The sequence below is a fragment of the Notolabrus celidotus genome, chromosome 2 (assembly GCF_009762535.1).
Source record: "Notolabrus celidotus isolate fNotCel1 chromosome 2, fNotCel1.pri, whole genome shotgun sequence".
Lineage (NCBI taxonomy): Eukaryota > Metazoa > Chordata > Actinopteri > Labriformes > Labridae > Notolabrus > Notolabrus celidotus.
Genome location: NC_048273.1, coordinates 8,230,052 through 8,256,376, shown reverse-complemented (window position 1 = coordinate 8,256,376; position 26,325 = coordinate 8,230,052). Strand labels below are relative to the sequence as shown.

General features: G+C 40.8%; 2 protein-coding genes across 5 annotated transcripts; one reads left to right on the top strand and one right to left on the bottom strand.

Annotated features, from left to right (window-relative positions):
* spata18 (spermatogenesis associated 18) lies at nt 1-9,386 on the bottom strand. Its single transcript, XM_034674533.1, has 12 exons — nt 8,822-9,386; nt 5,916-6,021; nt 5,529-5,644; nt 5,280-5,398; nt 3,676-3,771; nt 3,460-3,594; nt 3,105-3,336; nt 2,732-2,890; nt 2,472-2,647; nt 2,152-2,275; nt 365-433; nt 1-131 (listed from the first exon to the last, which is right to left on the bottom strand). Exons 1-12 carry the CDS (start codon nt 8,906-8,908, stop codon nt 75-77), a joined length of 1,476 nt encoding a protein of 491 aa, XP_034530424.1. The 5' UTR covers nt 8,909-9,386; the 3' UTR covers nt 1-74.
* Nucleotides 8,411-25,121, top strand: sgcb (sarcoglycan, beta (dystrophin-associated glycoprotein)). Of its 4 annotated transcripts, none has more exons than XM_034674563.1 (7): nt 8,411-8,473; nt 12,948-12,986; nt 16,378-16,587; nt 16,673-16,858; nt 16,938-17,129; nt 21,482-21,613; nt 21,739-25,121. In XM_034674563.1, exons 1-7 carry the CDS (start codon nt 8,426-8,428, stop codon nt 21,937-21,939), a joined length of 1,008 nt encoding a protein of 335 aa, XP_034530454.1. In that variant the 5' UTR covers nt 8,411-8,425; the 3' UTR covers nt 21,940-25,121. The 4 variants fall into 4 exon arrangements, with proteins under 4 accessions (XP_034530454.1, XP_034530433.1, XP_034530443.1 ...); XM_034674542.1 differs by lacking the exon at nt 8,411-8,473 and adding an exon at nt 8,775-9,072; XM_034674552.1 differs by lacking the exons at nt 8,411-8,473; nt 12,948-12,986 and adding an exon at nt 8,776-9,072.
* The last annotated feature ends 1,204 nt before the right edge of the window (nt 25,122-26,325 follow it).

Below are 26,325 nucleotides of genomic sequence, written 5' to 3'. Positions count from 1 at the left end.
TAAACTGTAAAATCCTCTAACTTTATTTCACTGACATGAGGTACAGCGTGAGTTTCCTCTTGTGGTGACTGAGATCAGAGGAGGCTGGCTCTTAGACGGTGTGGAGACAGACTTCTTTTGCTGTTAAATGCCTAAAAGAAGATAACAATATTCATCATTTCAACCCAAATAAGAGAAAAAGAACAGAAACAAAGCTTGGGTTTTTAAGTACATACCCTTAGGGCCATGGATGTGCATGCAAATAGACAGAGTTAAACGTCTGAGATTGAAGTTACTCTACATTTTCGTGATAGTTGAACAATATAAGAGAGAAATCTGTAATGTGTTCGTGTTGGTTGCTCAGTCAGAGATCATAGGGACTTACGAGACTGCGACTTGGGCTGAGAGAGCGAGACCTCACGGGGCTGACACTCCTGCTTCTGCTTCTGCTCCACTTGAAATGAAACAACAGATCAACAGTAAGCACGCAAGCCTTTCCATGTCCCTTCACTCTCTTACTCAGACATTTCCTCCAATAGTAGCTGTTTATTCTGGTAGCTGCATTCACACATGCACACAACTCCTAGAAACTTCCCAGAGTTGTGAGGGTGAGCTGCATGTGTGAACACAAATGAGTGAAATGTTCACCCTGACCTTTTCCTGGTTACATTTCTGCAAAAAGGCAAGGTGAACCGAAGCCGCAGGGAATATTCAGGAAGATTTTTTGTGAGTGAGCGAGAAGGAAGAAGGAGAATCATTTTCAAGATGAGAGTAGTGAAGATGTGTGCATGTCCGTCTGTTTGCACGTGGCATTAAAATAAAACCGAATAAATGTTGTAAATATTACACTGTGGCTTTCAGTGTGTTCTTCCTCCCATGGCTCATCTCCACCAGAACGACAGTTTGAGGCTCACTTCTAAGGCTCAATACATTTCTCCAGTTTCCTCCTCATCCGCTGTACACTAAATTCTTATTCCTTTATAAACTATTTAGAAATTAACTCCTGCCTTTATCCATTAACTTCTCAATATGAGGTGATATAAGGTGTTAAACAGCCATTATGCAATATTTCAATATGCTGACTGCATTGATGTCTACTTGCAAGTCATAACATCAAATGTGTTGTTGTGCTGTTTCATTATTTTGGGTTGTTGAGATTTTCTTTATGCAATAAGTCCAGAACAAATTTCGCTGCAAGACTCTAACATCAGACTTCCACCAGATCCATATCTGGTTGGTCTCCAATCTGCTGCGGTCCAGCTCTGTGCTCTCTCGTCCGTCAACCCCCACAGGTTGCATTTTCAAGACCGCCGGACAGCTGGAGTCATGTGACCGAGGTTTTCCCACGGTAATCACTGAATCAAGGATTCTCCTCCTCCTCTCCTCATCCATGTTGTCTTTCTGGTCCTCTGAAAACCTCTGACCTGTTGACTCCAGGCCTGGCTCCGCTCATCATGACAGTTTGTTGTTGTAGTTAAGTGAAATACGATCTGGTGATAACACAGAGTGTTTTATTCTGAAAATTAACCGGGTGTTTTCATTTTGTTTTGGTGCCTGACTTCCTGTCCCGCTCCATCTGCTCTGTTGAGATTGATGAGTCAATTGACCCGGCAAAAATAGAAGTCTTGTGTATCTGATCCTTGAGGGTTCCGACCTGCCGGATCAGAGATGCAGCCGGAACGCAACGAAGCGGATCCAGTGGAAGTTAACACATTGACTCGAATGGAAACCTATCAGATCCAGTGCTGTAACGGACCGGAGACGGACCGGACGTGGATTTGGTGGAATTTGTCCATAAAGCATTTATTATCTTGTGTTATGTTATTATGAATGACTTCATCATATTACACCTGCAGGATCATATTTATACCACAAAGAATCAGGACTAAAAGATAAAATCTTCTCTTATGTTTCAGGCCTTTAAGCCACTATCATGTTATGATGATTGAGCTGATTTCAGGTTTAATTTCTTGCTCCTCATGATGGATGTAGTGACTGATAAATATATACTTTAAATTCTTTGGATGTCACTGGATGTTTATGAGTATTTCACCGTGTTTTTTCAGCCTTAGTGTCTCTACGTGTTTGAAGTTTTTATCTGGCTATAAGACAACTTTAGCTTGGAAACACTTTAGCTGCTGTGAGGTTGCCTGTATGTGTCTGAAGGATTACCAGAGCCCCTCTTCGGGTCACGGCCTCGCCCTTCACCAGCACAACATCTCCCTCCATCAGAGCTGGCCACACGTGGTACATCACTAGAGGAGCGGAGAACTCTGAGTCATAGCTGCGACGATACCTGACGGAGAGACAGACAGCAGAGAAAGAGAGCTGTCAGCGTCTATGCCATCTACATGCATAGGCTGACATCTACAGGGAGAGACAGCTAATTACCTCAAGTTTTCCAGAGATAAAATATCTATAAAACTTTATTGACAGTGCTGTAAAAACAAACAAACTTTGTAAATTGATAAAGTTGTTTTAAAGGGACTGACTTGTTTTCGTTGTAAAGTTCTCCATCACTTGCGAAAGCCAGATCGAGCGGCGGCTCTAGTGTCTGCATGGCGAAGGCGACCCTGCACGCCTCCCTGATCAGAGTGCTGATGAGGGCGAAGTCCACCTCAGGCGGGAAAGAGATCCGCGGGTTCACATTCATGACGTTGATCACATCCTGAGAGGAGATAACAAACACAGTCAGATCAGACACATCGTCCTTCTCAACATCAAACCGCACCGATGAAGTATGAAGTCTTACGTTGACTGTGGTCTGGACGTCATACAAGTCCATGTTCCTGACGATGTAGTCCACAGCTGCGTCCTCAAGACTCTCCGGACCAAAGTGAGACGGGGACAACGTCTTCCTCACACGCAGCTTGAACTGACGGTACGCCAGTTTAGCTGCATTAAAGGATTCCTGAGGGATGAGAAGATCAAAAATACAAGTTCATCATCTCTGCAGACCGAACAAACTTTGACAAACATGAGTTTTAAACTTGAGGAAGAAACTAGATTTTTAAAAAGCTTTGATACTGTTTTGATGAAGGAAATTTACAGTTCACCCATATCTTTCAAACAATCCATCTGACACCTCTTTCTCTACACATGGTTCTTAAAGTATATCAGTTTACCACGACAGCAATGAAGATGATTTTCTGGACCATCTCTACGTCAGAGATGTATCGTCTCAGCAGACTCTGCGCCTCCAGTCGCTCCACGGCGTACAGGTCACTGAGGCGAGACACGAGCCGAGCGTGGCGAGACGAGTTAGTGAGCTGAGCTCTGGTGGGCGACTCGCTCCTCACCGGGCTGGAGGACCGACTGAGCAGAGGCAGGGGGCTCGGAGAACGACTCCTCACCAACCTGAGAGACAGAGAGGGGGAACGTTTTCAACTACATCATCCTTAAACACACTGCTTGTAGAGTTATATCTTAATGTGTGTAAGCCTTATTCTGTGTTTGGTTCTGGATGTCAGCCAGGTGTACCTGTCCTGCAGCATGGCCTTCTCTGTGCTCAGGTAGGACACTTCCTCTCTCAGCAGGCGAATCCGACGCTCGTAGTCATCCAGACCCTCCATCTTCCTCTTATAGATGTCCAGCTGCTCGTGAGCTGACCGCAGACTGAGACACAGATACACCTCACATCAGCAGAGAGACACGAACAACAAATATACTACAGCAGTATCTGACTGTGACACCCACTCTGCCTTCAGCTGGAGTATCTCATCCTCAGTGGCCAACAGAGTGGTCGCTGATTTGCTCTTTGTGTCGTCCAGTTCATTCTGCACTTCGACCAACCTGTATGAAAAAAATTGCAAACATTACACAGTTAATTTCATCTTTGTGAGTTCCTTTGATTTCAGAATGCAAGGTGAAAGGTCATTTGTGCAAGGATTATTATCTTAACTAAACCTTTGCAAGAGCCATGCAAGTGCAGGTAGAAAACTCTGACTGGCTACACTGCTCCAAGTCATTTCTAAAAGCATTAAAATTAGAAGATTTTGTCCAAAAGTAGGAAATCTTTCTGCAAACAGATCAAGAAAATGCAATTTTTTTTTCTCTTTTCTTAATAGTCATGTGTCATGACTAAAAAACGTGTCCTGCTTGATTCAAAGATAGTTTTATAAATATATTAAAGTTGACATATTATGCTCTTTTTCATCAATATATATTGGTCTAAGAGGTCCCCAAAAACATGTCTTTAAAGTTTCTTGCTCAAAAAAACACTTTGAAATCAGATTTTGGTCTGCCTGTAAACCCCTCTTTTTCAGCCCTGCTCAGAACAGGCTGTTTTCTGTGTCTGTGCCTTTAAATGAGAATGAGCTCTCTGACCACGTCCCCTCAGGAAGTGGATGTGGCCTCAGCTCTCCAGCACGTTCATCTAATGTTTACATGTTGGCTGAATATACACGGCTGCTCACAGACCCGCGTTACTTCAACCCTCTGAATCTGATCCAGAATCTGATCCTGATGGAGAGGCACCTGCAGCAGGACCTTTCTGAACAATTGGTCACAGATTTTGTTTCTTGTTGTTTTATTTATCAGTATGTAGACGTGTGTCTTGGTACACAGCTAGGAACATGTAGCTATGAGGCTATGCTATCTAGCGCTAGCACTTTTCCATGAAAAATAAAAATCATCCACTAGATCTTCAAATCTGCAGACGTGGTGAGTAAAACCGACCTTTGTGTTTATTAAGACAGCCTACAACTAGCATGCCTCCCTCCTAAGCTCCTTGTTAGCACACACGTGTGCAGGTAATGAAAAACGGAGGAGGGGTTGAGTTGTATTTTATACAGTCTATGGGCTGAACAAGCTCCGAGCTCTGACTTCCGTGACAGACCGGATGTCGTTGTGACGTATGAAAAACACTGAAAACTGAAACGGCTCGTTTCAGCACACATTTACAGAAAGGTGGAGAAATCAGAACAGGGGCAGAATGGATTTTTTTCGTTTTCGGGGGGTTTGTAGACAGGGACACATATTTCAGGTACAGAACCATTAAAAAGTTGATTGTGCATGATATGTCACCTTTAATATGGTATCCAATGCTCAGACAATGTCAGTTTGGTAAGTCTGTTAATCATGATGGTTTTGCTGTGGTGCAGGACATTCTGCTCTTACGGTGCGGTTTTGTATTTTTGTATTAATCAAAACTTTTCAACAATAAACAGAAAAATCTAGATGACAATATCAAAGAAAAATACTGGAGCATGTTGAATGTTGAAGCATAAAAACTGCCCGGTGAGGCTGACTCAGAATAAATACAATTAGGATAAGGTTTTAGAAACTACAGTGAAACTCACTCTGATCTGACAGAGTCCAGCTGCAGTCGTGTGGAGCACAGCTGAGTCTCAAACTTGTGTCTGTCACTGTCATGAGAGACGGAGAGCTCACGGATCCTCCTGTCCTTCTCCACCGAATCCTGAAGGAAACAAATGAGAAATTGAACATTAGAATGAATCCAGGTTTTTTTTATGTATATCCTATTTAAGAAGAACAGATTGAATGAAGGGAAATGAGGGGAAATGCAGGTTTATAGCTGCTGACGTCACCTGGATGAGCTGCAGGCTGGTGTCATCCGAGACTGAAGGCCTTGTCATGAAATAACAGGTCCCAAGCCATGGCAGCAGGCGTGTTTTCAGAGTGTCCACTCCAGCGTAATGTCCACCTGGTTGTTAAGAGTAAAATCAATTTTCATAGCATGTCTCATTGGTTAAATATGTTCAAATCACCAACCTGCATTTCACAGATAACACACAGTACTGTTTTAATCTCTACATTTGCTACACTAGATTCGCTTTCTTGGCTATAAACAATCATATTCCAACAGACTTTTGTTATTCAGACCATTTTACAACAATCCACCTTGAATTTATGGACTGAATACTTCACTTCAAACCTCCTAAAGTATAATCCCAGAGAACAAGTGGTCAGTTTACCTTCAGCAGCTGCAAGGTTGAGAATGGCAAAAAGTTGGCCCTGAATCTTGGCGGTGAGTTCAATCAGCTCGCAACATCTATTCAGATTCTGGTCACAGGAAATCACCTAGAGTGGTGCAAATAACCCAAAATCAGAGACTGTAACTGCTCGATCATTCTGTTTTCTCAATATGTACATATTTAAAAGATACTTCTGCCAGAATGAGATGGATAGGCGCTCAGTAGGACCAGGTGCTTTTTGCCTACTGAGAAGTTAAACAGCCTGAAAGATGGCCTTTAGTGGTCACAGCATCCACATGTGCTTTGTGGACCTGGAGAAGGCTTACCACCGTGTCCCCCGAGGTATCCTTTGGGGGGTGCTCCGGGAATATGGGGTGGATGGCCTGTTGCTACGGGTCATTCAGGCTCTTGTCGGAGCCAGAGTTTGGTTTGCATTGCCGGCATTAAGTCAAGTTCATTCCCAGTTGGGGTTGGACTCCGCCAGGGCTGCCCTTTGTCACCAGTTCTGTTCATAACTTTTATGGACAGAATTTCTAGGGGCAGCCAAGTGGCGGAGGGTGTCCGGTTCGGTGGCCTTGGGATTCCATCTCTGCTTTTTGCAGATGATGTCGTCCTATTGGCTTCATCGAAAGGTGACCTCCAGCTCGCACTGGGACGGTTTGCAGCTGAGTGTAAAGCAGCAGGGATGAGGATCAGCACCTCCAAGTCTGAGGCCATGGTGCTCAGTCGGAAAAGGGTGGCTAGCCCTCTCCGGGTAGGAGGGGAGTCTTTGCCCCAGGCGGAGGAGTTTAAGTATCTCGGGGTCTTGTTCACGAGTGAGGGGAAGAGGGAGCGCGAGATTGACAGAAGGATCGGGGCGGCGTCTGCAGTGATGCGGACGCTGTACCGGTCTGTCGTGGTGAAGAGGGAAATGAGCCAGAAGGCAAAGCTCTCAATTTACCAATCAATCTACGTTCAAACCCTCACCTATGGTCACGAGCTGTGGGTAGTGACCGAAAGAACGAGATCGCGAATACAAGCGGCCGAAATGGGTTTTCTCCGCAGGGTGGCTGGGCTCAGCCTTAGAGGTAGGGTCAGGAGCTCAGACATCTGGGAGAGCCTCAAAGTAGAGCCGCTGCTTCTCCGGATCGAGAGGAGCCAGATGAGGTGGTTCGGGCATCTGGTCAGGATGCCTCCCGGGCGTCTCCCTGGGGAGCTGTTTCGGGCATGTCCGACTGGGAGGAGGCCACGGGGAAGGCCCAGGACACGCTGGCGAGACTATGTCTCTCAGCTGGCCTGGAAGCGCCTCAGTGTCCTCCCAGAAGAGCTTCCCTGCTGTGGTTGCTGCCCCCGTGACCCGGACCCGGATAAGCGGAAGAAGATGGATGGATGGATGGATGGATGGTCACAGCAGCCCAGACTTGAGAACCAGATGTACTTCAGGTACACAGAGCGTCATGTGACGCTAAGCTGTAGGGCAGAGCTCGTTACCGTGGCTTCGCAGGCTCTGGCTGCACAATGGCTGCGCCCAGGAGCGGGATTTTTTGGCTTCAGAACCGTACAACGGGAAGAGGCGGAGCAACGCTGTCCATTTTTATTTACAGTCTATGGTAAACATCTTTATTTATGCTGCAAAGATCGTGTTTTTTCCCATTCATGTCTATGTGGTTTCCAGTGTTTCTGCAGCCAGCCTCAAGCGGATTCTCCATGAACTGCAGTTTATAACACTTTCGCATGGGCTTCATTGTTTGAGACCGGAAGTTGCCGCTTGGATAAAACCTTGGAAATCTCTTTGGGGACAGGCTTGTTGATGGCTTTTTTCAGACTATATATTAGTGGAATTATGTAGTATGACCTTTAACATCAAGGAGTTCCCACTTTTCCTTTAAAGGTCAACTTATTTTGATGTTTAATTTCTGCTTCTATTTAACATCGTCAAAAATGTGTTGCTTTTTTATCAATAAGATAAGATAAGATAAGATATACTTTATTTGTAATTTCTTTTGTTACAGCACCTTACAACACGGGACAGGGGAATACAACAATGTACTAACATAGTTAAAAATAATAACAGTAATAATAGCAATGACAAGGGTAAAATATAATAAAATAAAATAAAATAAAATAAAATAGAATAAAATAAAATATAATAAAATAAAGTAAAAATAAAATAAAATAAAATACGGCAACTATTACAGATATATACACACTATGTACACTTCTATCTGATAAATAGATAAGGTAAGTTACTGCACGATAAAAATTGCACCAGGTTATTTAAAAACACACATACACTGTATAAAAAACAGTGCGATAAACTCGCTAAACAACAACTTTATTCAGTGTGTTTCAACCACAACACACACAACTGATAAAACAAAAACTCAAGCACACTTTCTTGACCTAACTCCCTCTTTTTGACGTCTTTCTGTCCCTGCTGTGCGCGTGTGATGCTCCCAACCCGGAAGTGCCTGGACGTGAACCATCACGACTATAAAATAAACGATCTTTGGAGAAGTCCAACCGTTTGTATGGCAACCGGCGTCCATAGCAACCAAACTCTGAAGTACAAAATCAATGTAAGGGAAAGAAGTGCATTCCTTCACTGTAATGTTTTTTTTTTTTAATTAAATTGATAAATAAACCGCGAGTTAATTATCTCACATGTGAAGTAGAAAAATAATTATTAAAACATTTGATTTTTTCACGACAAAAAAAAAGAAAAAAACAAGTGGAGTAAACAAAACAATTCATCATTTGAATTAAATGTATTTATATTAGCACACGTTTAACGGACATGCAATATTCAGCTGCAGAAATCGTCTCTTTCACCAGTTAGTAATAGCATGCTCTGAACAGGTATATCTGCAGCCTGTGTCAGTGGTTTGGTCAGATTTAGGTCGCTCATTACTTATTGATTCACTTACATGATAGTCTTTGTGCCAGCTCTCCAGCTTATCCTGTAAGACGCTGAAGGAAGATGTATTGGTCAGCCTCCTCAATGTGTCCGCCATGTCCGTCCTCGATCACTTTAATAATAATCGGAGGGTTCAAAATGCCTCCAGGAGGAGAGCACAGCCAGCCGGAGGAGGGGTGTAGTAAAAAATTCCTCACCGATGCAAAGCAGCAGCTGCAGTTGTGGCAACCGAGTGAGGAGGCGAGCACGACAACCAAGCTTGTAATTCTTTTAAAGAAATAACTAACACTGCAAGAGCTGCTTCAGTCAGAGCTCTGCAGGCTCTGCAGGGTCATGTAAATAGTAATACGATGGTAATGTAATGTCATACCGTCAAACGACACCAAAGGCCTGCAGAGTAAAACCTGAGGCTCAGTGACACAGATACGAGGCTGATGTTGCAGCCAAAGTGGCTGTGGTTGGATTAATGAAAGTAAATGCATGTGCATGCATAGACTGTTAGAGTTAGAGTTATATCTTTAATTCTGCATGTCTCCCACATTTTAAAACCATTGAGGAAAAAAGTAGCTGCAAGAAAGATGCATGTTGCAGGAAATGCACAATATCAAGCTTCATTAACTATTATTATTAATAGTATTGAATCATAACAATGTAACCATGAGCATTGTTATTATGTGATTTATTCACTCATTGTTTTTATTTGTTTTATTGATTTTTAATGCTTTGAGTGCATGTACAGTCATGGCCAAAAGTTTTGAGAATGACACAACTATTAATTTTCACAAAGTCTGCTGTTTCAGTTTTTATAATGGCAATTTGCATATACTCCAGAATGTTATGAGGAGTGATCAGCTCAACTGCAAATAATTGCAAAGTCCCTCTTTGCCTTGAAAATGAACTTTATCACCAAAATCACATTTCCACTGCATTTCAGCCCTGCCACAAAAGGACCAGCTAACATCATTTCAATGACACACAGCTGTCACACACATTAACACAGGTGTGGGTGTTGATGAGGACAAGGCTGGCGATCAATCTGTCATGATTGAGTGACTGGACACTTTAAAAGGAAGATGGTGCATGACACCATTGTTCCTCATCTGTTAGCCATGGTTACCTGCAAGGAAACACGTGCAGCCATCATTGCATTGCACAAAAAGGGCAGAACAGGGAAGTTTATAGCAGCGAGTAAGATTGCACCTCAGTCAACCGTCTATCCAATTATCAAGAACTTCAAGGAGAGAGGTTCAATTGTTGCCAAACAGGCTCCAGGGCACCCAAGAAAGTCCAGCAAGCGCCAGGACCATCTCCTGAAGGTGTTACAGCTGCGGGATCAGGCCACCACCAGTGCAGAGCTTGCTCAGGAATGGCAGCAGGCAGGTGTGAGTGCATCTGCACGCACAGTGAGGCCAAGACTTTTGGAGGAAGGCCTGGTGTCAAGGAGGGCAGCAAAGAAGCCACTTCTCTCCAGTAAAAACATCAGGGACAGACTGATATTCTGCAGAAGGTACAGGGACTGGACTGCTGAGGACTGGGGTAAAGTCATTTTCTCTGATGAATCCCCTTTCTGATTGTTTGGGGCATCTGGAGGAAGGCTTGTTCGGAGAAGACGAGGTGAGCGCTACCATCAGTCCTGTCTCTTGCCAACAGTGAAGCATCCTGAGACCATTCATGTGTGGGGTTGCTTTTCGGTCAAGGGAGTGGGCTCTCTCACAATCTTGCCTAAAAACACAGCCATGAATAAAGAATGGTACCAGAACGTCCTCCGAGAGCAACTTCTCCCAACCATCCAAGGGCAGTTTGGTGATGAAGAATGCCTTTTCCAGCATGATGGAGCACCTTGCCATAAAGCAAAAGTCATAACAAAATGGCTCGGGGAACAAAACATTAAGATTTTGGGCCCTTGGCCAGGAAACTCCCCAGATCTTAATCCCATTGAGAACTTGTGGTCAATCCTCAAGAGGTGGGTGGACAATCAAAAACCCACAAATTCTGACAAACTCCAAGCATTGATTATGCAAGAATGGACTGCCATCAGTCAGGATTTGGTCCAGAAGTTGATTGACAGCATGCCAGGGAGAATTGCAGAGGTCTTGAAAAAGAAGGGTCAACACTGCAAATATTGACTTATTGCATGAATTCTGTGTAATTCTCAATAAAAGCTTTTGATACTTATGAAATGCTTCTAATTGTATTTCATTATACCACAGAAACATCTGACAAAAACACCTAAAAACCCTGAAGCAGCAGACTTTGTGAAAATGTAATATTTGTGTCATTCTCAAAACTTTTGGCCATGACTGTACAGTTTTGCAGCAGACAAAGGTAACTGATGCCTGACATGTCTGAAGTTCATAAGGCTGGCTCTTACATTTCTGGTAGTTTCTCTTTTAGTCTTTTATTCTCTTTTAGTCTTTTATTCAGTTGTTCCTCTTAAGAAATGTAAGAGCCAGCCTTATGAACTTCAGTCATGTCAGGCATCAGTTACCTGCAAAACTGTACATGCACTCAATGATTTTTTCTCATTTATCTTATTGTGTCACCAGCTGGTCTCAGGATGGAGGAACCACTCTAAAACCATTATACACCCTCTACAAACAATCACTGAAAACTCTGGTTAAAAAACCAAGGAACTACCACCACTGTAACATCATTAAGAAATATAACTTAATGACCTTTGACAGTTTTCTTTGTTATGCAGACATGTGTCTGATGTATAAACTAATTCATGATCAGGCCACACCCCCACTTCAACAATGTGTTTTACTCTGCAGGAACAATCTTAGGGAGACCAGGGCATCAGCAAGAGGAGACTGTTCAGCTAAACTCAGGAGGACTGCATTTGGACAGTCTGCATTTTCAGTCAGAGCAGCAGGAAAATGGATCTCAATCCCAACTCACATTAGAGACTGTACAAGCCTCAGTGTTTTTAAAAGTACACTGAAATTATGGCTCAAGGAAAATAAATCATGTGATCTGAATGCATCAAACTAGAGACAATGAAATGTAATTTTAAATGTGTTTTTATTAGTGATGGACTGTGTTGAGTAGCCTATGTGTTGTTTTAAATGCTAGTATGTTTTTTTATCATTTGTATTTAACATTCGTTTACGTCTTCCTGGGGACCACAGATACAAGTTAGCTTATAGCTAACTCTGGCATTTTTGTTTTGCATGGCCCCTGTCAAATAAACTAATAATAATAATTAAATTGTCCTGCTAGCTTTATAAAGCCCCCCCCCCCCCCCCCATTGTTTTTATTTAATGTGGGTTTTTATGATGTAAAGCACTTTGTAACATCTGTTTTGATAAGTGCTTTATAAATACACTTTTTACATTATTATTATTATTATTATTATTAATTGCATGAGATTTTGTAACTTTTGCAAGCCATACAGGGCAACAAAAATGACATAAATATCTTTATTTTATTATTTAAAGGTACAGTGTGCAGTAATTAGCTGCATTTAGCAGGATAGACTCAACAGTGATGGAATATAATATTCATAAGTATGATTAAATTAGGGTATAACCACCTGAATATAAACATAATTTTGTTTTTGTTAACTTAGAATAAGCCTTTTTATATCTACAGGGGAGGGGGTCCTTGTCCATGGAGGCCACCATCTTGCACAGAAAGGGCAAACGGGCAACGTCATTCTGTGTTTCTGCATGTAGTGGGCGGCTGCTTTAAATGCAGACGTTGGAAGACAAATCAGAAGAAGAAAAGAGTGGTTGTTGTTGTGCATAAGAGGATTTGTGTATATAGACCTATTTTATACAGTCTATGATATAGACGTAATTGATACAAAAAACTTGTCAAATGGAGGATTATACTGATCATATAGCACAGCAGCTTTTTGTCCTCGAAGGCCACCATCCCTTGTAGATCCTCACCCTCAGAGGGTAGAGCAAGGGAGTGTTTCAATCTAGAATCTGACTTCTAGATATTGCTTAATACTTCTATTTCCATACATGTTTACTATACAATACTCTGTATTCCATAATATTTCTGTTTTTTTTCTACAGGTCTCAACTTATTTATCTCTTTATTAAAGTGTTATTCCTATTTTCATGTGACGTCAAGTTGATTTCAGTCTTAAACTATTCTCAACTTATTTTTCCTATTACCTTAAGATAAAGACATGCCACGCTGCCATTGCCCACACTAATACAGTAAGTTTTGTTTATTTAATTTCTGAAGTATCTCTTTATTGACTAATTATGTTACATACATTCCAGATTTACATTCAGGTCTCATTTGTCATTTTTGGTAATATGTTCTTTGATTTAAAAAAGGTAATTGCACATCAAAACAAACAACAATGAATTACTTATACAAATATAAACGTTATATTGGATTATATCATACAACAATAACAAGACAAATACAAATCTAATATAAATACATAATGAATAAAGGACAAATTAATGAAGGAATCGGTTGAAATACAAATTAAATTAGATTGAATGAAGTAATTAAATAAATAAAAACAAACAAGTTGTCTGGAAACTTCTAACACTAATAAGGTCAAATAGGATTATACTGTTTCAGTTTTATGCTTTTGTAACTCTGGGGATATGTGTCATGATTTTTTTTATGTTAAATTGAGATCTGGAGAAAAAAGCAGTAATTATTTTGGCCTAAAATGTGTGCATGCATGTCCTCTTAGGGCCACCACACAGATGGGATGTGCAGCAGACAGCTGTTGAACACACTTAATATATTTTCTTTATACTATCTGAAACTTCAGTGAGAATATTCATCTGCCTTTGGGTATTAAATTGCCTTTTGTTGCACAAGTGTCAAGTAAAAACCTCTCTGTAAAACCATTCCTATATATTATATACATTATATTATTATATATGGGTAGTTTTATGCCTTTTTAACAAACGTGCACTTGTTTTATCCATCAAAAAATGTTAATTCACAAGTTTAGCATTTGGAGATACTTAAAGTTATAAATCATTCTAAAGATATGTAAAGACTCGACATAAAGTTTATGGTTGGGGTCTGCTTGGCAGTAATCCTACGGAAAATATGAATGGACATGTTTTTCTATTTTGGTATCGCCCTGTCATGAGCTGGTAAAGCTTGGAATAAACCAATATTGGTAATATCAAGGGGACGTTTCCACTTATGCTACTTTTATATGTTTGCTGATGGCATTCTGTGAAATTATAAACAATGTGTTAGCTTAATTGTTATTATGTTACTGACATAAACTTATTTTATGTGAATCAAAACTGTAAGATTATAAACAAAGCTAACTTCACCGGTGTTTCCCCCCCCTCTCGTTGAAGTGGTACAGTCCTGTCACTCAGCGAGCAGGAGAGGGAGGGTCAACATGGCGTCCGAACAGGTCCGTTATCTTCAATATTTGTTGTATTTTCTTCTATTTGCGTCTTTGTTTCTGCTTCTATGTTTGACATTAGAGCAGTTTTATATGTTCTGGATAACCTGATGTGATAAATGTTGATTTTCATGGCTTTTTATCGGGCTTTCGATGACATCCGTGTGATAAACACTGGCCTTCTCTTCGTTATTATGGGAGCGTTTCATGGAAATAAAAATGGCATGATTATAGCTCATGTGCTCTGTGGCAGCAACGTTTCTTTATCGATATAAGAGGATATAAGATGGGATGTATTAGAGCAATCGAGTGTTTCTGTCTATGTGTAATTTGCTGCTAAAATAGGCGCAGTTTATTTTTAGTTGTGGCCACAGACAGAGAGTCGCAGGGTATTTAACTGCGATGCATTCCTCTGCAGAGCTGCAGAGACACTGAAAATAACATTTCATCTTCATTAGTGGACGATTACACACATAGACTGTAATGAAAACGTGGAATTGTGAATATGCATGTACGCTTAACATGAAAAAGTTATCTAGAACCATGCAATCTTAAAAATACAATATGTGATTCCATATAAAGGTGGTGGAAAACCTCATGGGGTGTTAAAACATTTTAAAAATGTATTTTATTTTTCTGGTATTTATCTGATTTTATTTTATTGATTTTATCACAATGATTTTATTAAATTACATTTATCTGATTTTATTACAAATGTTTTATTACTAAGATTTTGTTTTATTTTATTCTTGTGATATTTCTCTCATTTTATTTTATTAATTTTATTACAATGATTTTATTTTATTTTATATTTATTTTTCTGGTATTTATCTGATCTGAGTTTATTGATTTTATTACAATCACATGGTGCCAAATATGGGGTGTTAGTATTAAGACTGGAGCCACATAGAGCAAGAAAAAAAAAGCGAAAACAAAACCTTAAAGCTGGGGTTGGTAGTCAGATTTAGATACACTTTTTGTTATACTGGTTAAAATTATCTTTATGTCCTGATGGCAATCAATACATAATGTGTTCTTAAAAAAGAGTAAAAAAAAGCTGCTATATACAGCCGGAGTAAACCTGGGAAAACACCAACCAATCACCGTTTTTGGGTCCCAAATTTTTAAACCAATCAAATCCCGTCCTGCCGTTCTGCCCGCCTCCTGCGCGTACATTTTCCCGACGTTCACTCCGAGTCCCTGTCCCCTGCCTCTGCTTCCCCTGACTCTACTGACTGTCCCTCTCGCTCGACCTCGGGCCTGTCCCCTCTGACCCGATGAGGTGCTTTGCTCAGGACTGTAGTCCGGATCAGAGTCTAAAAAGCTCTCACCACGGGGCTCTGACAAGCAAAAGAATTAATGACATTTAGTAAGTCCTACAGAAAATGTAGATGTACTGTAGCGTCCGTCCGGACGCTGTAGGGATGACGAGCCGATTCGTGAACACGTTGATCTTTAATAACCGGTCACTGTCGGCCGTGATCACGCCAACCAACAAAGCAACAATCAATGTTTGAATGAATGAAGAACTTCCCCTCTTGTCTCTCTACACCTCTCCTGATGCCTTCACTAACTGTCAACACTGTAGGAATTAAGAACATCTACACTGAACACGTTTAACAAACAGTAGAGCTGTTACAGTATTATATTTGTGTTATAACTTTTCTCCTGATATCGTGTCACCAGTACAACTGGATAATGCTAGCATGACAGTTGTGAGTACTAACAGAAGCCATGTTTGTTTGTGTTTTTAACTTTCACTATGATAATGTTTTGGTGAGGACCGGTTTTGAATCAGTCACGATCATATGGTCATGAATCAGCGGCGCTCGTGCATGTGAGCGGGGGCGTCGTTTTGGAGGGGCTCCGAGGAGAGGGGGGGCGGGGTTAGACGGAGTCCTGAAGACATGCTACATTCAAATTCATGCTAGTTTTCCGAGACTACCTACCCCTTTTAAGTTCACAAATTAGGTCGGAAGAGAAGAAAGTTGAAAATGTATGAGATTAAAACTGTACTTAAGTTGAAACTTTATTTGAAAGTAGCCAAAATTACAGAACATCTGCCTACAATAAAATGAAGAATGTGGATCATCTTGTGAAAGTAAAGCTCCTTGAAATTGATTTTTTTCTTCTTTGCACACTCAGAATCCTGATATGTAAAATAAATGTTTAAGTTGAGTTTTTCACGCCTCAGAGTTTGTCTTGTCTTCCAGGAGAGCTCCAACGGGCCGGGGAAGAAGTCCATGCGAGAGAAGGCGATAGAGAGACGTAACATCAACAAGGAACACAACAGTAACTTTAAAGCAGGTTATGTTCCCATAGAAGAAGAACGCCTTCATAAGACGGGGCTGAGAGGACGCAAGGGGAACATGGCTGTCTGCATCGTCGTCCTCCTCTTCCTCCTCGCCTTAATTAATCTCATTGTGAGTAAAGAACTAAACGGATCCTCTTCAGAAGCTTTCATTTAAATCACGTGGTCTTTATGTTGCTGCTGTTGCTCTCCTTCAGATCACGCTGGTGATATGGACGGTGATACGAATCGGTCCGAACGGTTGTGACAGTATGGAGTTCTTTGAAAACGGCCTCCTGCGCTTCAAACAGAAGGCCGACATGGGCATCGTTCACCCTCTGCACAAGAGCACAGTGGGAGGCCGCAAAGACCAGGACCTCCTCCTCGTGGGAAACAACAACCCAGTGAGAAACATTTACAGTGACCTCCTGTACGTTGTGTGCAAGCTTGAAAAATCTTATACATGATGTGTGTTTCTTCCAGGTCGTGTTCCAGCAGGGCACCACTAAGCTGAGCGTCGAGAAGGACAAGACCTCTGTAGTCAGCGACGTCGGCATATCCTTCACAGACCCTCGCACACAGTCCACCTTCTTCAGCACGGACTTTGAGAACCACGAGTTCCACCTGCCCAAAGGAGTCAAAGTTCTCAGCGTGAAGAAGGCGTCCACAGAGAGGGTGTGTGTGTGAAGCTAATGATGACGACAGAGGGGCTCTTTTATAAAGTGTGTCACAATCTGTGGACAAAGGGCTGTCTGTGCATACAGGAAGTATTTAAACACCTTTAATACAACACACAGGAAGTTCTTTTTTTTTTCTTTATTTAATGATTCATAACAAGAAGAGAGGATGGCATGCAGCCAAGCAAAAGGTTCAGGCTGCACCTCAGTCAGAGTTAACAGGCCTAAACAGAAGGAAATTTCATTCAGTTGCAGAGTTGAAGTTAAATCTTTTCATATAAAGATCAAAATAAGAGTTGTTTCATGTAAACAGTGTGTTTCTGTGCGTGCACAACGTCCTGACCAAGCGTGCCGCATACGGCCCTGGTGGTGAGGCTTTCAGCAGTGTGACTGCCCCCTGGTGGCTGGCTGCAGTATAGGTCAAAAAATCTGTCTAAATGAATGGGGGAGCAGTCAAACTTTAAAAAATAAATACACGTCGTACGAATGTTTCTCACATCCTTATGCTGTGGTTATATGTAGTTAGTATTTGACTGTTTTGTGTTCAAGGCCTCTTTTTTCTGAAAAGTTTCTTTTTCGTTAGTTATTAGAGTTTAAAAAACGGGGTTTTACTTCCGGGTTTCCTTTGATTCACAGCCGCCGTAGAACGAAACTTCAAAGAGCACACAGCGTCTTGTGACGTTACGCTGTAGGGCGGAGCTTATTACAAAGGCTTCACAGGCTCTGGCTGCACAATGGCGGCACCCAGGAGCGGGATTTTTTGGCTTCAGAACCGTACAACGGGAAGAGGCGGAGCAACGCTGTCCATTTTTATTTACAGTCTATGGTCCTGACGTGCATACATAGTGAGGTAGGGTTCTTCATCCATAGCTTTCTCATCTTTGGAGGCGGCAGTGAGGTTGTGTGTCAGCAGGCAGTGGTGCCACAAAAGCTTTCTTGGGCTCTTTTTCCTCTTCTTGCATTCAGTAGGAGTAGGACTTGGTTGATATCAACAACTTCTCAGCTGAATAGATTGTAGATTTGAATTATCAGGACAGGGAGCAGATCAAACCAAAAAGTCTAGGTTGTGCTTGGACCGTAAGAGGAGAGGGGCACGAGGCGGAATAACATCTCAATTCAATTCAATTCAATTTGCTTTATTGGCATGAACAAAGACATGTTGTTGCCAAAGCACATAAGATATATACACATACATTACATATTATATATATTACATATTTTATACGCATTAAAAAAATGGTGTCACCCATACAGCATATCTCAATGTCCTCACTTGATGCGGTATGCTCATAAAACCTTCACTTAAAATCAGATATTATGGGATGGTGCGTCCCTCAGGCTGTGACAGGCAGACACATACAGTTGTGCTCATAAGTGTACATACCCTGGCAGAATGTATGGTTTCTTGGGTAGTTTCTGTTGTCTTTATGATATAAAAAGAGTGAACACAGTTGTTTGATAAAAATTTTGCTTCACCCAACCACTAAAAAGAAAAAAAAGTTTTTCTCTTATCTTTCATATTCTCTGAAAAATGGCCCAAAAAAAATCACAAATTCTGCCAGGGTATGTAAACTTATGAGCACAACTGTATTTAGCAGCCAGAGGAGCTGCTGACCCTTCCCCCAGGAGAACTGACAGTTTCTCTTCTGGGGTTAATGTTGGGAAGTTTGGTACCATTTTAGTAATTTCCCTGTAGTGGGAATCTCTTAGTAAAGAGAACCTGCTACAGTGGAGGAGGAGGAAGTGCATCTCTGTCTCTATGTCCCCTGTAGAGCAGTGAGCAAATAGACGCTCCTCTCTGGGCAGCCATGTCTGCCTGTGTCTCCCTGTCTCTACAGCCAGCTGGTGGTCACTCAGCCTGTATTTGGTCAGGATACGTCTTTGTTTTGTATCTCTGACACTGCACAGATATTCAGATCATTTATAATCACGGTTTAGGGTCAAATAACAATTCATTCTACTTTGGGTCTTTGTTTGGTTTCTCCAGTGTTCTAGATACAGATCTTTGGAGTGCTTCATGATGAGTTGTGTTTGGATCAGTGCTGATGGGAGTCTGGCTGATTAGCTTCCTCACCAGCTGACTAAGGGGACAGTTTTCAGGGTTCAGCTCTTGGGTTTTTAGTGCTCTAAACACTTGAACTAGTACCTTCAATCAGAGTGATTTCAACGGGCATTAAGAAATATCATCGGCATTAACAGGACTAGTTTCTCCTAAATACAGATAGATCGAACAGCATATGACATCGCTGAAAGAAACACAACGCCACCAGTCAGTCCACATGTTTTAGATGCATGCCATTTAAACATTTCCAAGTGACTTCTTTTTAAATATCCACGTAACATCACCCTCTAAGTTTAACTTCATTTAATCAAATGTAATTATTAGGGGTGACCCCGACTAAGGATTTGCTTAGTCGAATCTGATTCATCAGATTTTGCCCATAGTCGACGAATACTCGAATGTTTGTTGTTTTTCCTTATTGACCCAAAGTCTGCATGATGGTGACCGCATGACAATGTTACACATAACCCTTTACAATTAAAAGACTCATAGCTTAAAGTAAAAGGGACAACAGAATATTATAAATATAAAACTTAGATTTTTTAAATCTATTTTGCAAAAACAACGAGGTGATGAAGGAGAGAAAACTCAAATAAGGCCACCATCCATTAAACATGGAACAACGCGGCATTATAGAATAAGGAATCAGGAGATATTTAAACAGTGTTCACACAGCGGAGAGCAGCGCTGAGGAGGGTAGTTTGTCCAACTTAAGACTAAACATTTGTATAATGTTCAAAATCAAACCTGAACCAGCTAAAGGGTTTTTAAATCTCTTAACAGTACCTTTTAAAACAGTCTTTCATCGCGTCTTTGTCCGCGTGAGTCTTTTCAAATTGTACGTGAGGAAAACCATCGTGTGTACAGGCAGAAGTGCGCTCCTTACTTTGTTGACTGTAAATCCTGTCTTTGAGAATATCCTCTCTGATGATGTGGAGGTGGATGGGATGCTGTGGATTGTTTTTGAGGCTTTGCGCAGCTTTGGGTATTCCTGGTAATCCTTGATCTCACAGCCCTCTTCATGAAACTGCTCCTCATCTTCATTACTTATTTTTAGGATCAACTTAAGTTTTATTTCCTGACATTTTGAGCTGCCATGAACGTAGAAAGATTTGAAGGCCAGCTGAGGTACGTCTGCTCCACAGGTCCCGCTAAATGATCCACCTTTAATTACCAGGGGAGATTTAATTACCACTTTAAGGAGATTTAACACTTCAAGAGCTGTTCTCAGAATTACATTAAATAAGTCTATATTTATATAACAATAGGCTAAATGAGACACTATTTTTACGGGAAACAGGAAAATAATGTAAAATTAGACATTGAGCACCCCCATGGTTTGAATGGAATGATCCACGTTTCATATGCAAATATTCGACTATGAGATTGGCAGTCGACTAAGGCTCGTTAGAACGAATCGTCGAATAGTCGACTATTTGGCGTCACCCCTAGTAATTATAGCTACAGGGAGTAGCAGCTCGGCTCTCAGCCCCTGAAGCCCGACCAAACAGCAGTAGAAGAAAACAGATTTTCAGAGTGACACTGTTTGTTTTTTTAAACTTTAATTAGCAGGTCTGTTTGTTTTGAAGATTAAAGAGACACATTCAGCTTGTGGTAATAAAACCTCTGTGTTATCAACACTGAAGAAATCTTACCCTGAAGTTGGGATAGTGTAGTTTGCGTCTGCTCAGCTCACAGCCTCCCTGAGGATATCTGTGTCTGCTGAAGATAGTCAAAGAAAAACAACTTCAATTACAATTCAGAAGTTAAACCAATAACACTCTGGTCTCTGAAGGGCCTCTGTCTCTATCAGGACACTCCTTAAACTGGCAGCATTATCAAATTATGCTTCATGATATTGCATGTTTGCCTTATATCCCTGTTATGCCCTGTTTTAGAATAAGCATTCAAATTCCCACGTGTGGCCAAATAAAGATAAAACATTTAAACATCAAAACAAGAAGTGTTCAACTCACCTACGCCTCCTTGTTGGATGCAGAGCTTGAGCATATTAGAAAGGAAAGCAGGTGTGCAAAGCTGCAAAATGTATATTTACTCGTGAAGACTCAAGAAGACTGAATGTGTGTTAGTGTTTTGCTTTGTGTCTTTATAAATGTGGAAAAATGATATTCAGAACTTGCTTTCACATCATAAATACAGGGAAACACTCTAACTTGAAGTTTATGAAGCATTCACACACGGATCTGAATGAGGTCTGATTTCTTTCCAGAGCCTCTGAGTCTGCCCTTTATGCTCCTCATGAATCCCTCTTGTGTCTCTGCTTTCAGATCACCAGCAGTGCAGCTTCTGACCTGAACATTAAAGGAGACGGGAAAGCCATCATCCGAGGAAACGAGGGCGTCAACATCATGGGCCGGACTGTGGAGTTCAAAATGGGAGGAGGCATCGAGCTCAGAGCTGTAAGTATAGACAGAGGAACACGTCATGTCAGTTCATCCTAATCTGGGACAATGAGATTAAGGAGGAGGCTTCATGCTCTTGTTACGTGTTACCCAAAGTCTTGTTCTGCGTTTCCTCCCTGCAGGAGAACAGCATCGTCCTCAACGGATCCGTCATGTTCAACGCCACGCGCATCCCTAACTCTGCAGGAGATGTGTATTTTGATGAAGGCTTGGAGAGGTACAAACTCTGCATGTGTGCAGACGGGACTCTGTTCCGTGTGCAGGTCAAATATCCCAACATGGGCTGCCAGACCTCAGACAACCCCTGTAGGAGAACTGGCTAGGAGACCTCTGCTGTTACATCTATCTACAATCCGTCACCACTGAAGTCAGATTACACGTTTTGCTTTGATACAACATTCATCATGACGTGCACATAATAATACCTCTGCAGCTCACCTGACATGTTTCTGTCTAATACTGTTTGCCAAACTGGAATAAGTGCTGAAGTATTTCTCTTTCATTGTTGCCAACTTTATCTGAAATGCCACATCAGTGCAGACACTCCTGTATTTATCATTATGCTGAACTTTAGATGAGGCCTGCACAATATTTCAGCCAATCACACATAATGATTTATGTCCTGCTGCCTGATTTTCAGAGTACATCAAATCTCTCCATGTTGTACCTTTAAGGTGTGTTCAGACCAAACATGGGTTCAATCAGTCGACAAAATCACAAATCAGGTCAACGTTAAGAAGCACATTTATGACGGTTCACCAATTTTGCAACACCAAATGCAAATCATCCAGATTCACTTGATACTGTGTTGTGATCAGCACTCATGTTTCCCTGGCGTCCTTGAATGCATCAAAGTTGAGTAGCGTTTTAAAAGCTGTCTGCTTCTCCTCGTGCAGACAAACCCGACAAAGCTTCTCACCTTTTACAAAACTGCCTCATGATGTTATTATTTTTGTTTCAGTCCTTTTATTTCCCTTATATCAAAAGAAAAGCTGGTAAATCAGGTTCATACTACTGCAGTAAAGGACAGTGCAGCCTCAGTGTAACTTACTGTTTACAGTGAAACTGAGACTCACCCTAAGAAAACAAAGAACAAGCGCTCATAGGATGAAACGGAACATAAAAAGTTTGTTTCTTTTACATAAATCTCCCCCATGGGACGTACTGACTCGAGGTATGGTGACGTTTTTGTGCTGTCAGGGATACACATAAATGAGGTTCAAATTTGTGCAAGCAATGTGTTGCAAATATGTTATTTTCTTTTGGTCTGAAGACATCTTTACGCATTGTGATAACCCACAGACATACAACACTAGGCTTTTAAACCTTATACATTCACCAGGAAAAATTCAATACTAACTTTTAAACATATTAAAGGTGACATATTATGCTCTTTTTCATCAAAATATATTGGTCTAAGAGGTCCCCAAAACATGTCTTTAAAGTTTATTGCTCAAAAAAACACTTTGAAATCAGATTTTGGCATGACTGTAAACCCCTCTTTTTCAGCCCTGCTCAGAACAGGCTGTTTTCTGTGTCTGTGCCTTTAAATGAGAATGAGCTCTCTGACCACGCCCCCTCAGGAAGTGGATGTGGCCTCGGTTCTCCATGTTGGCTGCATAGACATGGCTGCTCACAGGCCTGCGTTACTTCAGCCCTCTGAATCTGATCCAGAATCTGATCCTGACGGAGAGGCGCCTGCAGCAGGACCTTTCTGAACCATTGGTCACAGATTTTGTGTTTCTTGTTGTTTTATTTGTCAGCATGTCGACGTGTGTCTTGGTACACAGCGATAACCATGTAGCTATGTGGCTATGCTAACTAGCGCTAGCACTTTTCCATGAAAAATAAAAATCATCCACTAGATCTTCAAATCTGCAGACGTGGGGAGTAAAACCGACCTTATTAAGCCTTTATTAAGACAGCCTACAACTAGCATGCCTCCCTCCTAAGCTCCTTGTTAGCACACATGTGTGCAGGTAATGAAAAATGGAGGAGGGGTTGAGGGCTGATCAAGCTCCGAGCTCTGACTTCCGTTACAGACCGGATGACGTTGTGATGTATGAAAAACACTGAAAACTGAAACGGCTTGTTTCAGCACACATTTACAGAAAGGTGGAGAAATCAGAACAGGGGCAGAATGGATTTTTTTCATTTTCGGGGGGTTTGTAGACATGCCAGGGACACATATTTCAGGTAGAGAACCATTAAAAAGTCCATTTTGCATGATATGTCACCTTTAAAGAGCATTTTCTTGGAGGGAGCCCCCTGGCGGTCAAATCATGCTCTGTGCACAGACTGAAGTCCTTGAAGCAGGCAGCCGCAGGTTCGATTTCAGTCTGTGGCGGCATGTCATTCCCTTCTCACTCTTATCTATCCACTGTCCTGTCCCCCGTAAGCACATTCAAAGTGTCTTTGAATTGCCCTGTCGATGCACAGAAATCGTTACAGCTAATGGCAGTATTAAATCTCACGGCCTCTATCAGCCAATGTGCCGATGACGTGCCGATACTATCATGCGCCCCTCATTAACGATGCTCATTAACAGCGTTTAGAAGCTTTACTTTTTACTGTCTGCCTTACCGTCCAGTATTATGAACATATGAACCTTGCTGAGGTATTTTACCAGATTTCATCAATCCGGCAGCTGTGTTTGATATTTTCTTTGTTGCGTTCACTGAGCTTACAACACTAAAAGATTATAATGATTTATGTGATATGACAAACACAAGGTACATTTTAAGCTAACAGTAGAGAAGGTCTGGTTCTTTCTTTCATGCACGTGCCAATGGATTTACAAGGGATGATGAAGAATATAATATATTTGAATATTCTTATTTTGTTGCCAAACCTTTTTTTTAAAGCATACAGTGAAATCTAGAAAACTAAAGGAGTGTGTGCACTACATATAAATGCAGTTTTCAGTAAGAGTTCAAGATTTTGGACGGAGCTTGGTTTGGATTTTGTGCAATATATTATCAAAGATATGACTCTTATTTTGCTTTGGGTTGTCCTGTTTGTTTATAAAGCTGATGTTGAGCAATTTCATGATGTAAATGTTCTCATTTTTACAGAAGAATATATCAGAGACAGGTTTCAGAAACAAAGAGGAGGAAGATTATTTTGCATTTTGAGATTGAAGGGGAAACGTTGAGGATGAATTTAACATTATTTATGTGAGTCACAAGAACGTTTTTGTGTTCTAACTTTATTCTCATATTATTCTCTTTGAATTATTTTTCTGATGCGTGACACTATTACTCAAGGTCGAGCTTAATTCTCAGTATTTCAACTTAATTTCTAAAAATGTTTGACTTTTTCAAAATATAAAGTTATCCCATTAGTTCTCCTCTAAACTCTCAGACCTGTGGAGAGAGACTGAATCATGTTTTTGTTGAATCCAATGAAATATCAGGAAATTAAAAGACTCAGCCTATAGTATAAAAAAAGTGGCCAACATGTCATTGCTGTTTGTTTTAATAAAGAAACATGTTGCTATGTGAAACTTCTTATCATTGCTTCCAGTGACTGTCTCAAGTGTTTACATGGTCATTTAAAACCATAAACCACTACAGTTCCTCATCATGCAGTTTTTATGATCTAATAGAATGTGCAGGCGGGGGCATGGTCCTCCTCCTCATGCCATAAAGTGTCAGGACTGTAGTTATCTATCATACATGAAGAGGAAAACAATGACTGTAAGACATTAACCAGACGTGTAAATGATTGAGTGAATCGCAGAATGGCATCTTTGGAAAGGTGCATGTTAAGCTAGACGCAGCAAAATAGACGTCAGACTTTGATCAGAGGAGACGGAGAAAGACCAAGTTAAAGCGCTGAGGGCGCTCTGCTGTGAGAAGATATTCACAAGTCACAAGATAAACAGGTGAGTTTGACGTTTTACTTCATATGCTGAAAATCATGGATTTATTTTAATATATTGGTGTGATTAGGAGTTTAAAATGTTATATATCTGGTTTTAAGTATTTAATCATGTCTAGCAAGTGTTTAATTTGATATTGAAATGTATCTTAAGCGGACAATTACTGCAGTCCTGAAGTTATTAACAATTTTTGAGTTAAAATATTGAGTATTTTTGTTTTGATGCTACTGTATACCTCTACTCCACCACATTTAGAGAGTAAATATTGGATGTTTAACTACACTACATTTAGTAAATGGCTTAAGTTTATTGTTACTTTGGACTGAAGGCTTATTATACAAAATAAATCATCAACCTGAAGCATCTGAAATAATACAGTGTTGTACACACACAGTATATGCACTACTGTATATAATCCAGTGATAAAGGACTTGGTAGTATGGGTGTGTTTTGTTGTACACACTTTTGTACTTGTAGTACATTTTTAATGCAAACATTTTTACTTATAAGTGAGTATTTTAACACTGATTTATTGCCATCAATTTTTAACTTTTAGATGAGAATACAGGTGTTTTTATATTTCCAGCAGGTCTGATAAGATGATAACAAATAACTCAAGATTATAAGTCCTTACAAGCAAATTTTCTGACTCACTTATCAGCACTAGTTAAACGTTATACAGCGATAAATCTTAGTTAATGTTACATGTGTCTGGGATTATAGTCATACAACTCAAAACTTTAATATGAGCTGTATAATGTCTAGTAAAGATTCAACATGCTAAAAATATTATGTTTGTGTTTTTCTGGGTAATGGTGTGTGCTCC

Bases quoted from the DNA above. Each gene is read 5' to 3' on its own strand.
- sgcb (XM_034674542.1), top strand. From the start codon at position 8,875: ATGTATTGGTCAGCCTCCTCAATGTGTCCGCCATGTCCGTCCTCGATC. The intron at 16,588-16,672 runs GTGAGTAAAGAA...GCTCTCCTTCAG, and splicing joins TCGCCTTAATTAATCTCATT to ATCACGCTGGTGATATGGAC. The intron at 16,859-16,937 runs GTGAGAAACATT...TGTTTCTTCCAG, and splicing joins TCGTGGGAAACAACAACCCA to GTCGTGTTCCAGCAGGGCAC.
- spata18 (XM_034674533.1), bottom strand. From the start codon at position 8,908: ATGGCGGACACATTGAGGAGGCTGACCAATACATCTTCCTTCAGCGTC. The intron at 6,022-8,821 runs GTAAGTGAATCA...GCACCACTCTAG, and splicing joins GCTGGCACAAAGACTATCAT to GTGATTTCCTGTGACCAGAA. The intron at 2,891-3,104 runs GTAAACTGATAT...CTCATCCCTCAG, and splicing joins TCATCTTCATTGCTGTCGTG to GAATCCTTTAATGCAGCTAA.